Source organism: Phascolarctos cinereus, unplaced genomic scaffold (assembly GCF_003287225.1).
Source record: "Phascolarctos cinereus isolate Bilbo 61053 unplaced genomic scaffold, phaCin_HiC Scaffold_9;HRSCAF=440, whole genome shotgun sequence".
Classification (NCBI taxonomy): Eukaryota; Metazoa; Chordata; class Mammalia; order Diprotodontia; family Phascolarctidae; genus Phascolarctos; species Phascolarctos cinereus.
The window spans coordinates 233,959,260-233,975,401 of NW_027556402.1; the positions used below are offsets into that span (position 1 = coordinate 233,959,260).

Consider the following 16,142-nt stretch of genomic DNA (forward strand, 5'->3'; position numbering starts at 1 on the left):
ACAGAGGGTGGGATTTTCAATGGGACTAGAAAGAAGCCAAAGAAGCCAGGGAAGCCAGGAAACGGTGAGGAATAGAGAGAGATTCTAGGCATGGCAGACAACCAATGAAAATGCCTGGAGTCAAGAGATGGAGAGTCTTATTCAAGGAGCAAGGAAACTAGTGTCCCTGGATCACAGAATGTGTATGTGTGTGTGTGTGGTGGGGGGCGTATTAAGGTATAAAAATACTGGGAAGATATGAGGGGAGGGGCAGGTTATGAAGGGCTTTGGATGCCAAACCAAAGCTCTTGTATTTGGTTCTAGAGGTGATAGGGAGCCACTAGAGTTTATTGAGGTGTGTGTGGGGGGGGGTGACATGGCTGAATCTGTGCTTTAGTAAGGATGGACTAGAACAGGGAGAGACTTGTGGCAGGGAGACCCACCAGAAGACATTCCAATGGTCCAGGCATGAGGTGATGAGGACTTGTATCAGGGTGGTGGCAATGTCAAAGGTCAAAGAATGGTGTATTTAAGAGATGATACTGAGGCAAAATTGCCAGGTCTTAGCAACAGACTGGCTATGGAAGGTGAGAATGAGGCGCAGAAAAAGACCCCCAGATTATGAGGCTGGGGGACTCAGGAAGTGGTGGCACCCTTGACTGTGATAAGGAAGTTTGAAAGGGGTGAGTTTTGGAGGGAAAGAGAATGAGTTCAGTTTTGGACATGTTGAGTTTAAGATATCTACTGGCATCCAGTTGGAGAAATCCAAGAGGCAGCTGGAAACAACAGTGGAGGTCAGTAAAGAAGTTACAGCTGGATCAGTAGATTTTAGAATCATTAGCACAGAGATGATCATGGAATCATGGGAGTTGAGCTCATCAAGAGAAGTAGTATAGAGGGAGGAGAAAAAGGACCCAGGACAGGTCCCTGTGGGACCAGGTAGTGGCTATGACCTGAATAAAGATCCAGCAAAGGAGTAATCGGATAGGTAGGAGAACCAGGAAGGGAAAGCAAAGGATTAAGCATTTATAGACCGTGGTTCCTAGTACGTGCCAGACACCATACTCAGCACTTTTTACAAATACCTTATTTGAGCCTCACAAGAGTCCTAGGAGGTAGGTGCTATTAAGCTAACCTCATTTTACAGTTGAGGAAACTGAGGCAAACAGACATGAAGTGACTTGCCCAGGATCACACAGCTATAGTGTCTGAGGCTGGTTTGTCTTCCTGACTGCAGGCCAGAAAACTTGGAGAGGAGAGAGTATCAAGAAAGGGTGATCAACAGTGTCAATCATCAAAGTACAGGGCTCAAGCAATAGTTTGGCCATGGCATGAAATAAGACTGCAGTAAAGGCAGAGTGATCCCAGATTATGTAGTGTATTGAATGCCATACTAGGGAGTTAGAAACTTCCTGGGTGATCGAAAAATGAGCCATCGGAGGATTTTGAGCAGAAAAATGCCTTGTTTGTAAGAAATGTCATGAAGATAATACATCGACGACTGACAACTGAATGGATGAGGAGTAAATGGAAAAGTTGACTCTAGGAACAGAAAGCTAAGAAAGAAAGGTGTTTTACTTTACGCTTTCACATTCTGTTCATCCGGGTGGTGGCTTCTAATCCCAGCCTATAGTAAGGAGCAGGCAATTGAGTAAAGAAATAAGAACAGGAAAGCTTGACAATTTTCCAGTGCTCTGAGTCAGTATTAGAGTATATAGAGTTAAATGATTTGCCTTGGAGTATTATGATTTCCTGGAGGATCAGACACATATTCAAATATAAGCACAAAAACACATTCTCAAGCAAGATACAAATGCTTTGGGTTTCCCACTGTGTGTAATTATTCATCACTGCTCTGCTCTATAAGCATCGATAACTAAAAAGTTGACTCTATAAAGTAACCATACTCCCCTTTCTTTAAAAAAAAAAAGTAACTTTATTTGGACTTTTTAAAAGTGACGAGATTAACAGAAACGACTAGAGACCAGTGATTTTAAAGTCAAATCTTATGCAAGTGGAAGTGTTTTAGAAATTGCCATCTTTGATGGCTTGCTTTCTTGGAACGGCCACCCCCAGAGCCTTTTGGAAAGCTCAGCTTTCCTATAAAATGTCTTAGAAGTGTTTCCGTCACTGTTTTAAAATCAATCGGTCCGTTTTAAATGCAGCAGGTGCTGACCTTTCGGAAGGGCTGTACAGATGTGTCTCCCTGCCACGGAAGTGGCATTTCTTTAAAAAACAAAACAAAAACAAAAACAAACCCTTTCAATAAAGGTCACAAATTTAGAGCTGGAAGGGACCTTAAAGGTTATCTAGTCCAATCTTACTGATAAGGAAAATGAGGCCCAGAGAGGTTAGGCAGCTTGTCTGGTCACATAGGCAAGTAATTAGAGGCTAGCAGCAAGCCTACATCTTCCAATCCAAATACAGACTTTCTACTACATCCCATTACTCTTGTTCGCTTCAAAAAGCTAACTAGCCTGGTATTCTTTTTTTCTATAGCCACTTTAAATGAGGTGGGCAGATAATGTCGTCAGAGGAGGGAGCACGTGTGTGTGTACCCTGCAAGGAACCCACCATCATCTAATACAGATCTCTGAGTTGCTTTCTTTCTCTCTGACTCAAGACTACTTTAAGATTGCCCCTCTTCTGCATGAACCAAGGATTACGAAGTATCTGCATCGTTTCCAGGATGAATACAATTTCTGCTCACCTCACACAAGGTAAAATGAGGGAGCTGCAGTGCATAAATGAGTTCCAAGGTCTCTTCCAACTCAGTTCTCCTGTGTCTCTTTTCCTTCTCGATCTATTTACATCGCCCCTCCCCCCAATCATGACAACTCGATCATAACATTAAAACAATTTATTAGTTTTTTAAAATTTTTTCCAGAAATACAAGTAATATTTTTAAATTACAAGGGAAAATAGACAAACCAATACACATATTTACTGTGGGACAGTGCAATAGATAGGCCAGGAGGGGGAAAGGGCAAAAGTCTGTTATATTTGCCAGTGTGGCATATGCCCTCCACAAAGACATTCATGAAGGTGGGGTGGGCTGGGGGGATGGGAAAAAGAGGGAGACATGTTCAAGGACCACCTTCCTTTTCTCCATATCATTCTCTAGTACTCTAAAGGCCATCAAGTCATGCATAAATATATTCCATCCTAGCATCATGGTCTCTTCCAATCAAGATCTAGAAGCATGATATAGGATTTGAGAACCTTGGGACTTTGCAAAACTAGTGCAAAAAGCTCATCAACGTCATTATTCATGACCAATAACAGCTGAATGACTGATCTGTTTGTTTAAAAACAAATAGTTTACACCACAGTAATGTACAAAAGTATTTCTTCATGCAAAAATATAAATAAAACTACAAAATGTATTAGCTATGGAAGACAAAAACTTTCCAAATTAGTTTTAGAAGCCTTTAATTACATCCCAAATATACATCCTAGTTATATCTTTCCCAAATAATAACCTTCTTCTGCAGAGGAAGACCAACTCTGTTTCATTTACAATAGCAATGGAATTTATTTCCAGGAACTGACCTCCAAAGAAGCCTCACTGAAAATAACCTTTGCTTACATGGGAAATTAATTACTTGCAAATCAAATTTTTTCCCCTTTGAAAGTAGGAAGGCAACAAGTTCCATATCCTTCTGAGCACCACACAGGGGGACAGAACCCTCAGAAGCAATCTCTCCCCCCCCCCCCCCCGCAGGGCAAACTTGCAAAGATCAGGGAAATGATGACTTCAGCCTCTCTTTCAGAGAACTGGTCTAGGAGCACCACTGGGGCTGTGCTTTGGTGCCTGGGCTAAGCCTGCTTGGAGAGTCAGATGGCCAGGTAAGAACATAGGATATAAAGAATGCCCTTTGTATCACAGTAGAGTTGAATGTACCCATTTTACAGACTCCTTTTCAGATCTTCCCAACCAGAATTACTTTTCTATATATTTCATTCTGATAGCTATTAGGAGAAAATAGCCTTGGATTTTAAAAAGATATTTCTCCAACAAAAAAATGAAGCCTATTTGACTATGACAGAAAAGATTGGGGTAACATTTTAAAAACCAGCTAGGTATTTCTTTTTTGGAAGGAGGCCGAGGGTATTTCTTTACAAATGTTTATTTCTGATTGAAAGTAAGGCTGTACTGCTTGGGTGTAACAAAACATATGGATCTACACTGATTTAATTAGATCATCCCTACTTTACTTTTTTTTCAGGCGGCTGGACACAAAGTACCAGGAAAGAGTGCTGCATAAATGAATTGAAAAATTCTAAGAGAACATAGAGGAAAGGTGATATATACTGAAAATGAAGGAAAAACACTCCTCAGTGTTGCATTGTAAGGTGATAAAAGATCTATGTAATTTATAGTCACTACCACACTGGTATCCATTAACAGTCAAAATGACAGGGGCTATAAATAAACAAAACTATGTGGTTCCATGACAAAAATGAAAACACTCCCAGATGACAATTTTGTCTTCACAATTAAATTATATTTGCATAGCACAGTAGTTTACAAAACTTCCACATGTGTATCTTGTTGATCCTCACAACCACCCTGTGAGGAAGAGAGGCACTTAGCTAGGGAAGAAAGTAAAACTCAGGAGGGTTGTACCTTTCTCAAGATCACACAGCTAGTAAGGAACAGGGCCCAAACTACAATACAGACAGTCTTAACTACTTAGCAGAAAAGACAATTATATGTAGCAATCAACACCCAGCTGCTTAGGCATAATAGAACCAGGCATCATGGAAATACTTCATTGCAGCATTTTGTTTATTTAAAAAAACAAACTGGAATGGGCTTTTAAGGCATATTGCTTTTTTCTCCCAAAAGATAAAAAAAGAAGTGTTTTATAAAGGGATTAACTGACCACATGACCTCAGTGGGCCTTTCCAACTCTGATTATAAATTAAATGGAAAAATGAAAAACGTAAAATATTTATTAGTAAAACAGAAAGCCATGAGGATCTCTCCTGAGAAGAGCTCGTAAAATAAAGTGGGAAACTGGTGGGGCATGAAATTTATGTTTTTTTATGCTGATGGTCCGAGTGATTCTTAAGCACAGCCCTGGTTTATTTCCAACTATACTGGTTTGAAGATGATGGCTAAGTCTAGTGAAAGATTCTAGGTTTGGTGGCAAAAGTGCAATTCTTCTAAACAATCCCTAGAGACTTGTCTTTCCTCTTCTCATGTTCAATAGCCCTACCAAAGCTGAACAAGATTCCATCGTCTTACCTTCCCTATTCCCCAGGAAAAAAGATAATTTTGGTTATGCCACCAAAAAAAAGCAATCATTACTGGGGTTTCTTAAGGGCAGAAGTAATTACTGACGTGTAATTATACTCCTACTCTGTCAGCCAATAGCAAAATGGGTGACTTACAGCAGATTGAGTATAAACACTGGCTTGGGCAACTCTCTCCAAAGAGGAAGTAGCATAAGGATGATGCAGAGGCATAAATCTGAGGGCAGTGACCAGTCAGTAAAAAAACCACCAATACAGCCCCATTACTTTGTATGCCAACTTGGTCAAACTAGGAAACTCCCACTTTTTTTTTTTTTGCACAAGAATACTGAAGTAGAAAATGAGCTTGTTATTTATTGGGTTCGAGGATTTCCTGTCCTGGATGATGCCTATTATCATCAGCCTTTGTAATGATCCTCAAATACATCTAGCGTAAGTAATTAGCTAGTCAAGGGAAGGAACATCCACCTGAATAAAGAGGCAGCCCAGCTGATGGGCAAAGCCATGGTTTTGTGAATACTGGCAAAGAGAATTGTCTCTGGGTTTAACTGACCAATTTAAGTAGTCTCCTTCAAAGCTGTGATAGCTTAATGAGAACTATCAAAGGGTCAGAGAGAACTTAATTTCTGAAGTCACTGACTTCTAGATGTAAGAGGCCTTAGAAACTGTAGAGGTTCTTAACCTGGAGTCCATGAATTTGGTGGTTTTTAGAAAATATTTTGATAACTGTAATTCAGTATAATTGGTTTTCTGCAAAAGGGGTCCCTGACATACACAGAAAGCCTAACATACTGGAACCACCTCATTTCAGAGAGGAGGAAACTGAAACCCAAAGTTGTCATGGCAATAAACTGGCATTTGGTGTCTTCTGGGGACAGGAAGAAAAGATCAAGCAATCCTGTCACAAGTGAACAATCACACATGGCCATGCTTCCTTCTGGTAAGCCAGCCGGTCATAGACACAGATCAAAGTGCAGCACCTATATTCCTTGATACATAGATAACAAAGGCAGGGTAAGGTGTAACAAAGCAATGCTATGAGCAGGTGGTCGTAGAGAGCCATGAATTGTGTCAGAGACATAAAGGGAAATCTAGATAATCTTTGTTTTGGTGCTGGTGCAATAGAGAAGTGGTCTCTCTACTTAGCTTTCTCTCTCCTATCACCACCAAAATTAAAATGTCAGAGAGAGGTCTGGGTTTGCCTGGAACTCAAAAAGAACACTATTTTGTGATCCAACCTTTTTGGAGAACAATTTGGAAATATGCCCAAAGGGCTATAAAAATGTGCATACACTTTGACCCAGCAATAGCACTGCTAGGGCTATATCCCAAAGAGATCATACAAATGGGAAAAGGACCCACATGTGCAAAAATATTCATAGCAGCTCTTTTTGTGGTGGCAAAGAATTGGAAATTGAGAGGATGCCCATCAACTGGGGAATGGCTGAGCAAGCAGTGGTATATGAATGTAATGGAATATTACTGTGCTATAAGAAATGACAAACAGGCTGACTTCAGAAAACACTGGAAAGACTTGTATGGTCTGATACTGAGTGAAGTGAGCAGAACCAAGAGAACTTTGTACACAATAAAAGCCACTTTGGGCGATGACTACTATTGATAAACTTAACCCTTCTCAGCAATACAAAGATCTAAGACATCTCCAGAGGTCTTGTGATGGAAAATGCTATCCACATCCAAAGAAAGAACTATGGAAGTTGAATTGCTATTTTTTTTCTCTTCTGTTGAGTTTTCTGATGGTTCCTCCTATTGGTTTTAATTTTTACTTACAACATCACTTATGTGAAAATGTTTAATAGGAATGTAAATGTATAGCCTATATCAGATTGTGCACCGTCTTGGGGAGGGTGGTGGGGAGGAAGGGGGAGAAAAATTTTAAACTCAAAAGCATATGGAAGTAATTGTTGATAAATCAAAATAAATTAATAAAATAAAAATTTAAAAAACACTATTTTGGTCTCCTGACCACAAATAGGGGGTAGATGATCATTAAGAAGCATTTTCTATGGCAGCCACATATGAAATTCTTGAGAGAGAACTCCTGCCACCTCTTGTTTATGAGAGTCAGCTCAAAAGGCAGAAATGGGAAGGATTTCTTATCACTATATGGTGATGCAGGTTGGGTAGACTAGGCCACTTCTGAAAGGACAATGTGGAAGTATAGCTAGGAGCCGCTAGAGTGACAGGTAAATCCATGAGTCTAAGCACTACCCTGACACCAAAGGAATTCTATCAACCCTTGGTTTTATCCTTACTTGCTTAATCCTGAATGGTACAGTCAGAGGCACTTGGGGTTTTGCTCACCCTAGATTGGGGTATCTGTAAAAAGCTCCAACAAAGCTCTTTGTTAACTACAGCCACCAGCTGAGGTCCACCTATGTCTGGACAGAGCTGATATCCAAAGAGCGTTTAAGTGAATGGCTTCATTTCCTGGAGCCAAATCAAAAATGGGACCCAAGCTGTGGCAGTGAATGCTCACGTCTCCTTTCATTATTTTTAGATGACCATGTCCACTGGGGGTATGTACAGTATCAATAAACCCAAATGTTAGATCAAATAAGGAGCTATGTCACCATTTCTTGAAATTCCAGACACAACTAGCACATGTAGGTGCTTGGGAAAAGGGGCGGGGGCAGCAAGCTGGGGTTTTGGATGTAGTCATTTGTTGGGGTTTCTTGATGACAATAATTTGAAAATATGTAATGATGAGTAGCCTTACTTTAGGAAAGGCAACAGCAAAATATGTGATTCGTAGAAAATTTAATATACAAAGTGGCTAGTGGCCTAGCTGACCAACGTTTATTACTCCAATGCACCATTTTGTTCCCATCAGCAAGACACTATCTCTACTCAGTTCCTCCTTAGAATCAGTAGTTTGTAATGGGAACTCTTGTGGTTAACAACTAATGTTCAGAACTAGATTTTGCTCCAATATTCAACATCCAGGGGGCCTAAGATACTACTGAACACATTTAAACAAGTAGCCTATATGGACCTCCTTAGGCCCTTCATTATTGTCCTAGGAGAGTACATAAAGCAATACTGAATGAATCCTGAGTTAATTTTTAAGCTTTCTTATTCAGATCCCATCAGTTCTGATGAGTTAAGGCAACCACTCCAAATACTGGACAACACAACTGTCTTCATTGACAAATTCCATTTAGTGATTCTCAGGCTGTCTCTCAAGAGGGTACTGGAAAATTACCAAAATTCATTTTAATCCATCTTAATTATAAAAAAAAACCCCACAAATGTAACAGCATCTTATGGATGTCAGGATGTAAAAAATTCAGCTATAAATATCCCAAAATAACTCTGAAGCACTGGCTTACACAACTGGGCAGTGGGCATCCATATTTATCACAGATGTTACTACTTTGGGTGCTGTGTACCTGCAACGAAATTTGGGGCTATTATTAAATTTGTGATTGTGTTTATATACTCATAAATATATTTAGAAATACGTATGATACATCACATACAACAAATACACACACATCTGTTTTAGCCTCAAACTTCGGTTTAGCAGGTGATCCCCCTGATGGGCATGCAGGGTCAGCATTTTAGCTATAGATCATAAAAAGATGCAAGGACCTTTACCCATAAGGTTCTTGACACCAAAACCTACCAGTACAGATATGAGAAGATAGAAAATAAAAAATGTGCTTATGTGGCTTCAAGGAAACATGCACTGAAATTAAGACTCAAGACTATTCAGGAATGAGTTTTCAAAGTCTCCTCCCAAATGGATTATGTTTTCACTTTGGCTCAGAATTTGAACGATAATATTTCCAGTACAGACATACAAACAAAAAGATTAAATAAAGTCAAACTCTAATGGGCCAGCAGTGAGTTTGGTGTGGACACACGTCAGGAAAAGCTCCACAATATGCTTGCTGGCAGTCAACACTGGAATGATCTGACCAAGCTGAAGAGCTTATCAGACAACAAGAAGTCCAAAGCATAGCTCCTCAAGGGAACCACTGATCAAACAGCTTTCTGAGAATAAAATGCTAATTCAAGAGATAAATAAAAGTGAACCTACAATGAAAATCTACGACAATCTGTGTAAGAACTTGCTTCAGAACTATAGTATCGATGATGCAAGCAAAGTGAAAGAAAGTGGTGTCAATGCATCCTGGATTAAGCTAAATCAAAGTAGTCATGACCAACAGATTGCCTTCGAGGCTGAGGATGGTTGCAGGCCTCCTTCCCAGATCTGGAGAACTTCCTAAAGTGAATGCCAGAGGCAGAAACCATAGCTAATGTGCTTGAAGAGGCAGCTCAGTGGGAGAATGCTCTCCAGGATGCTGTTTTGGCCAAGGAACTCAAAAAGCAGATTCAGAAAACTTCTTTAATCATGTTTGTGAAGCTTTCAGCCCAGCCCAGCAAGGACATACAGGCTGAAATTGATACCCACAATGACATCTTTAAAAATACTGATGGAAATGGGCACAATATGGTAAAAGCTTTGGGAAATTCAGATGAGGTGGCTGTGCTCCAACATCAACTAGATGATATGAACCAGAGGTGGAATGATTTGAAAGCAAAGTCTGCCAGCATCAGGGCTCACTTGGAGGCCAGTGCTGAAAAATGGAATAGTTTTCTGACTTCTTTAGAAGAGCTGATCCAGTGGCTAAATATGAAAGATGATGAGCCTAAAAAAGAAATGTGCACTGGAGGAGATGAAACTGCCTTAAAGCTCTAGCATAACCATTGTAAAGAACTGAGATGTGAATTGAAAGAAAAAGAAGAATCTATATCAAATGCTGTAGACCACGGTCAAGTCTTCTTTGTTGACCTTCCAACTGAGACCCCTGAAGAACCAAGACCTGAAATTCAGGCACATAGGTGGTGCAGTGAATAGAGCACTGGCTCTGGAGTCAGGAGGCTCAGGAGGACCTGAGGTCAAATCCAGCCTAAACACTTGACATTTACTAGCTGTGTGATCCTGGGCAAGTCACTTAACCCCAACTGCCTCACCAAAAACAACAAAAATCCCAACAAAACAAAGTCTCTAACATTCACATGTAGCATTCGCATGGAAAAGACCATTTGCAAAGTTCAAAGTTCTTTATAAAAAAATATATATAATCTAGGTGAAGAAAAAAATTTTTGACGAGTCTAAGACTTCTATAAAATCACTATGCTTGCAGCTGGTAATTCCCTGGGAGAAAAAAAGCAGCAAATGGGAACTTCACCTCAGATTCCTTGACTGCTGAAAGGGGGTCAAAATGTTGAGAACTCAAGTCTCTACGTAGCTCTTCTTTTGGTGTAGGTAAGGCGGTAGTGATTCTCAGTTCACTGAAGTATAATGTCATCAAAACAATAGGGCTTGAAGGAAATTCCTAATTATCCAGGGCAGAGCAGAAAGAGAAGGCTTTCAATTGCTCTATTAGGACTTCTGGACAATAAATAACATCCTTTGGGTAAAGTTCATAGGAAAATCCTTTGGTGCGGATCTTCTGATTTTAACTGAGAAAGAACAAAAGACATCCTCAGACTAACAAAAACAGTTAAACTACATGAAAGGCACCTTGGATTCCATTCTTTTGTAGAAGCAGACCACGTGTTCATCTCTAAGGGAAAATTGTTTCAATGGAGACTGTCACAGAAGGAGTGAAGACTTAGGATAGTGATACAGATCTAGACTGCTGACTGAAAATTGTCAGGTAATGATACAGAATTTATGCTAGAGTAATAAAACACAACATTTTAAAATCATCATCTTGATTTGTGTTTCACTGCTTAGAGGTTTTCAGAGGACTGAGACGCTTGAACTGACTTCACAGGCAACCAGAAATAAAGCCTGGACCATACCACCGTGATGTGAATCATGTAAGGTGACTGGGATAGGAGCCAGCAGACTTCAGACAGATTCAGTTTTCGTAAGCCAAGGGCCATTCACTATACCCCTACATCAGTACTACGTGGCTGAAAGCCCTCCCTCCTTAGGCTATTCATGTCCAGGCGTGTCAAAACCTCACAACGCACAAGTAAGGTATCATCTTTAATGAAGGTTCTTTGCCTAAGGGCTTGCAAGTGCATGAAAGTCACATAGCCAAAACCTTTGGGGTTCCGGGGGATGGTGGGCCTCTGGAAGGCAAGCAGCTCTGGTTTGGCATCCATGATCTCTTCGTGATTCTGCCTCACAGGTGCTTCAGACTGATCGAGAATAGTAAGGCGTATCGTGCCCTGGAAGGGCCAGGGAAGGTGGCTGTCATACTCACCCTGCATCGTGTGGACAAAAAGGGAAATATAGTTAGCGCAGCGCTGAGCACTTGGCAGCTGCAGGTGAAGGCGCATGCAGAGTTTGTAGCCAGGTTTGCCAGTATAGAATCCAGGGCTGTGGATGACAACAGGCTTCTCTTCTTCTTGAGATTTCAAGTGCATCCCAAAGTTGTTAATCTTCCAGATATAAATGCCATTGCACTGTTGTGCCTCCATTTCAGCAATTCTGTCCTCCAGGGTTCGAATGGTCCGTTTGAGGTCCCCCACACAAGCACTCTGTGTTTCCATCTTAGCAGTCAGCTCTCGGATTTGATGGTCTTGTATTACAAGACGACTCTCCAACTGCTGGATGGTTTCCTGGAAGTTCTGAACGTCTTGGGGGCATCCTGAGGGCGTCCGGGATACGGAGTTCCCATCGTAGGGAGGGGCCTCATGCCCGGAACTGAAAACTGCCATGCTGATGTTCTCGATGGCCTGGGCCATCATTCGCATGTGGGCCAGAGTAGCCTCTTGCAGGTGGCGAGCCAAATGATTCCTCTGCATCTAAAACAAAAACTGACGATAGTCAGTAACTAGTATAGTCAAACTGAGAAAAGAATGAGGAAACGTCAGCGATAATATAAAGGGATAAAATGGTAAAAATGAAAATAATAACTAACACATCTCTTACTATGCAGTTTGCAACGCATTTTATGTACACTACTCCATTTAGCTCTCACAACAACCTTGTGAGTTAGATGTGTCAGTTATTATTAACCCCATTTTATAGAGAGGCAAACTGAGCCTCAGAGACATTTAGTGACTAGGCTACACCTGGTCAATTTTAGAGGCAGGACTGGACCTCAGGTATTCTGAAGTCAACAACATCCCATCGTCTCTTGAAAGCTGATTATGGTTTGCTTAGAACTTCCAATGACCAAGGACTAAATTTCTTTGAAGCATCTTTGCTGAGTAATATAAATGTCACAATTTAACAGAAGAGTTTTTCTTGATGCTTAAAACAAAACTTACCTTCTCACGACACCCAAATGTACTGAAAGTACATGGAATTGGAGCTATTGGGCAATCTATATCATAGTGATTAGGCATCTGGGAAAAACAAAAACAAAAACAAACATTTCCCTGAAAGACATGATTTTCTTCAGACAGTGAGCAGATCATGCTTAAAGTGTCTATTTCAATTTCCAATAAACTATTAGTAAACACAATTTCAAAGTCACACACTGCAGGTTAAGCAGTATTAAGTCCCATATTATTCCAACAGATTTGATACAAATTAAATTTTTAGGAAAACAAGAAACTCAGTCCTACTGCTGGTACAGACTTCCCTCTAGTGGTTTTCAGAGGAAAAAGACTTGTCTAAAGTGACTTCAATGACAACTAGAAATTTACCCTGTGCTATCAGTATGGTACAATCATGGAACAGGGCTAAGGGCCACCTAATGAAGTACAACTACTAAACAGTACTTAAGGCCATTCAGCGTTGGGGATATTCTACCACCCCCTCCAACCCCGACATGCACATTTTGCCTCCATCTTCTCCTGTTCCCCCTTTTGTCTTTTTCCTTTGTCCTCGGGCCTGCTGGTAGCCATGTGGCATTGCTCAGCTCTATTGGTCAACACTGTAGACAGAGAGTTCCTTGCTATATGACAAAGACTCAATCCTGATTCTTGTTTCTGATATGCTCATTTTCATGCAGCAGGAAGCTTTGCAGAGAACAGACTTCTCTGAATAGTGCCTGAATGGTTTCTTCCTCTGCTTTAAAGCCAAAATAAGACACCGAGACCGTATTTAGAAGCTGAGGTTGGTGCAACCTTAGTTATTTTGTGAGATCTCAAAAGTGATACGTTTTTGCTTTAAAGAAAGAATAAATTCTGAGAAGGGAACTGGGGGCTGTAAGGTGGGAAACAGGGAAAACGCAGTGTATTAAAATGAACACTTTTGTCTTTTAGAGATAAATTTAACTGGTCACTTCAGCAGCACAATCAATCAAACAAAAAAGTTGAGAAAGTTTTCCGAGCACTTGCTGAACAAGTTACTACAGGCCGATCTCTGTGTTGGCAGATTTGACGGCTGTATTAAAATTCCTACCAATAATTCCTATTTTTGCTGTTGAATTGCCCAAAATTTTCAAGCCAGGAATGAGGCAGAACTTTCCATCCAAACTGTCAAAGATACTATCTGGTCCACCACATACCCATTCCATCTGGGATGCCCAGCTTGCTACCTAAGACATACTCATGATGGACTATAAATTCCAAGATACCTTAGAAGTTCTTCTTGGGCTTCATGGCCTACAGTCAAGTGATGTCAAAAAGAAAAGAGTGAAAATTGTGGAACTGACTATACTTGCTTTATCTTATGCTTTCCTTTTTCTATGGTGGAGTCTATCTCCCTAAGGAACATACCACAGCAAAGGTATATCTGACACAAAATTCTTAGTGTATTAACTTAAAAGACTAGGTGTTTGAAGACTGGGAATGCTCAGTTCAAATAACCCTTTCTCTAGAAATTACCAATTTTTTGGAGATGAAGACATACACAGACACACACACGCGCGTGAGCGCGAGCGCACAGCCAGCTTATGTAAATCAAGAGCTGGAAGGGCCCTTAAGTAGTCACATAAACCATCCGGCCCAACCCTCTCATTTTACAGATGATGACACTGAGGCCAGAGGTGAAGCATCTTGCCCAAGGTCACATCCACAATTCCAATTTAGATCATGGCACTCCAACTTCAGCCTTCTCTTTGTGGCAGAGATTTGGGGCTCTCTGGTCTTGTGCCTCTTCACAGTTCTGAGCAATTCACAGAAAGTGACTGATACTGTTGACCCAGCTCAAGCAGGCTCCTTCCCATGACCCTCTGCCATGCTACAGAGCATCTCTATTTAAAATACTTTTTGATATTTCATTTCCAACTCAATAGCACAGACCCCCTCCCCCGGAAGCTTTCAGTGAATGTATATATTTGTGAAAAAGAATGAAGTCACTCTAACCTGTTCCCGGATGAGCATGGTGTTGCAGTATTCACAGAAGACTGTTGCCAATGGGCAGTTCTGGTCATGGAACTGCATTATGGACAAGAAGAAAAAATGCATAAGCTATACTTTATCAATCCATTATCAACTAGGCAAGTGTGCAGCTGATTTTTCAGCTAGCCCAAATTACTCAGGAGCAGTAAAATTTGTGTAGTATTAACTACTAAAATAGTTTCAAGAACTTACATTTCCATTTTCCCCAGGATATTCATGATACTTATTTAGTGTTCTAGTTCTCTGAACAGAATACTGACCAAGATGCAACAGCTCTTCAACTTTCACTAGCTAATTACTAGCTAAAAACACAGCTGGGGCCCTTGTATAAAAGAGGTTATTAAATAGAATCATTCCTGGTATATGAGTTTTACAATGTTGCATCTCCACTGTTACAAGTCAAATCCCATTATTAAATTCCCTCATCAAAGAATCTTCAAGTCCCTAGTTTGGAAAACCAAATCCCATGCCTGAAGTTAAATTTAGTCACTATATTGAGAAAGAATCAACATTCCATGATGGTCCTACGTATACTGAGGCGCGGGGGCAAGGAAAGAGATGTGATTTTGCTCCAATTATGACTCAAAAGTGACTCCTCCCTACCACTTTCAGCAAGTCAGCTAATTTCACTGGTTTCTATTTCATAATAATAACTAACATTTACACATCACTTACTCTTCACCACGTACTGTGCTAAAGAGCTTTAGAATTATCTCATTTAATCTTTACAACAACCTTGAAAGGTGGGTGCTATTACTATCCCCATTTTACAGATGAAGAAACTAAGGCTTACATGACTTGTCCAGGGTCACACAGCTAGTAATTGTCTGAGGCCGGATTTGAACTCAGATTTTCTTGACTCCCAGTTCGACCCTCTTTCTGTTGCCCCAATCACTTTAAAGAGCAGCACACAATACTTAAAGAATAGAGCTTGGGGATCTACATAAATAGCAAGAGTTACAAGATGATGCAAACTCAATGAAGGTTAGTCTTGTGGTGGGGAACTCGGAGACCTGGATTCTTGTTTCTACTTCCGTCACTGACAGTGTAATCTTCAATCACAGGAGCCTCCTCTCTGTGCCACAAAGTCAAGAAACAACCTCTTACACCATCAAGGCACTCTAAAGGTAAATGGGAAATGCTTCAGCCCAAAGAAACAACTGGGCACCAAGCCACTTTTGTTTTTCAGGAGATGTTTCTTCTGGTTACCTTCACATACTTGGCCCTGAATACCCCAGATAGTTCCAAGACAGGTCTTTAAAAACAAGAGGCAGGAATACAGATCAGAACACCTTTCCCTACAACTTTGTCCCCGTGAAACTTTTCAATGTGAGAAAATGTTTCAAATGAACAGCCTTCTCTAAGTTAATATCTATACATCTTTAACCTTCCTGTCATTTCAGCGAGTACATATTTTAGCCTTCTTAAGCTTTAAAAGCTAATTTGCCCAGGGTGGTAATGAAATTAAAAAGTTCTGTTAACCCATACAGGAAGAATATGTGATTTCATCAGTGGGAGGAAATACTACTATGGGAGCCTGCTCCACCAATGCAGACTGCAACCTTTCTATGATACAGTAGTTAAGACCAAGCAGTTGCCTGGACTATACAGAGGTG

The 16,142-nt window shown here is 40.5% G+C and overlaps 1 protein-coding gene across 1 annotated transcript in view; it reads right to left on the reverse strand.

Moving 5' to 3' along the window:
• Nucleotides 1-2,824: 2,824 nt before the first annotated feature.
• The window catches only part of TRAF6 (TNF receptor associated factor 6), a 29,203-nt gene continuing 15,885 nt past the window's right edge, over nt 2,825-16,142 (reverse strand). Inside the window, exons 5-7 of the mRNA XM_020963889.2 lie at nt 14,491-14,562; nt 12,505-12,582; nt 2,825-12,036 (exon numbers count right to left, since the gene is read on the reverse strand). Coding sequence (XP_020819548.1) covers nt 11,170-12,036; nt 12,505-12,582; nt 14,491-14,562 — 1,017 coding nt within the window. The 3' untranslated portion in view covers nt 2,825-11,169. The remainder of the gene's footprint in view (nt 12,037-12,504; nt 12,583-14,490; nt 14,563-16,142) is intronic.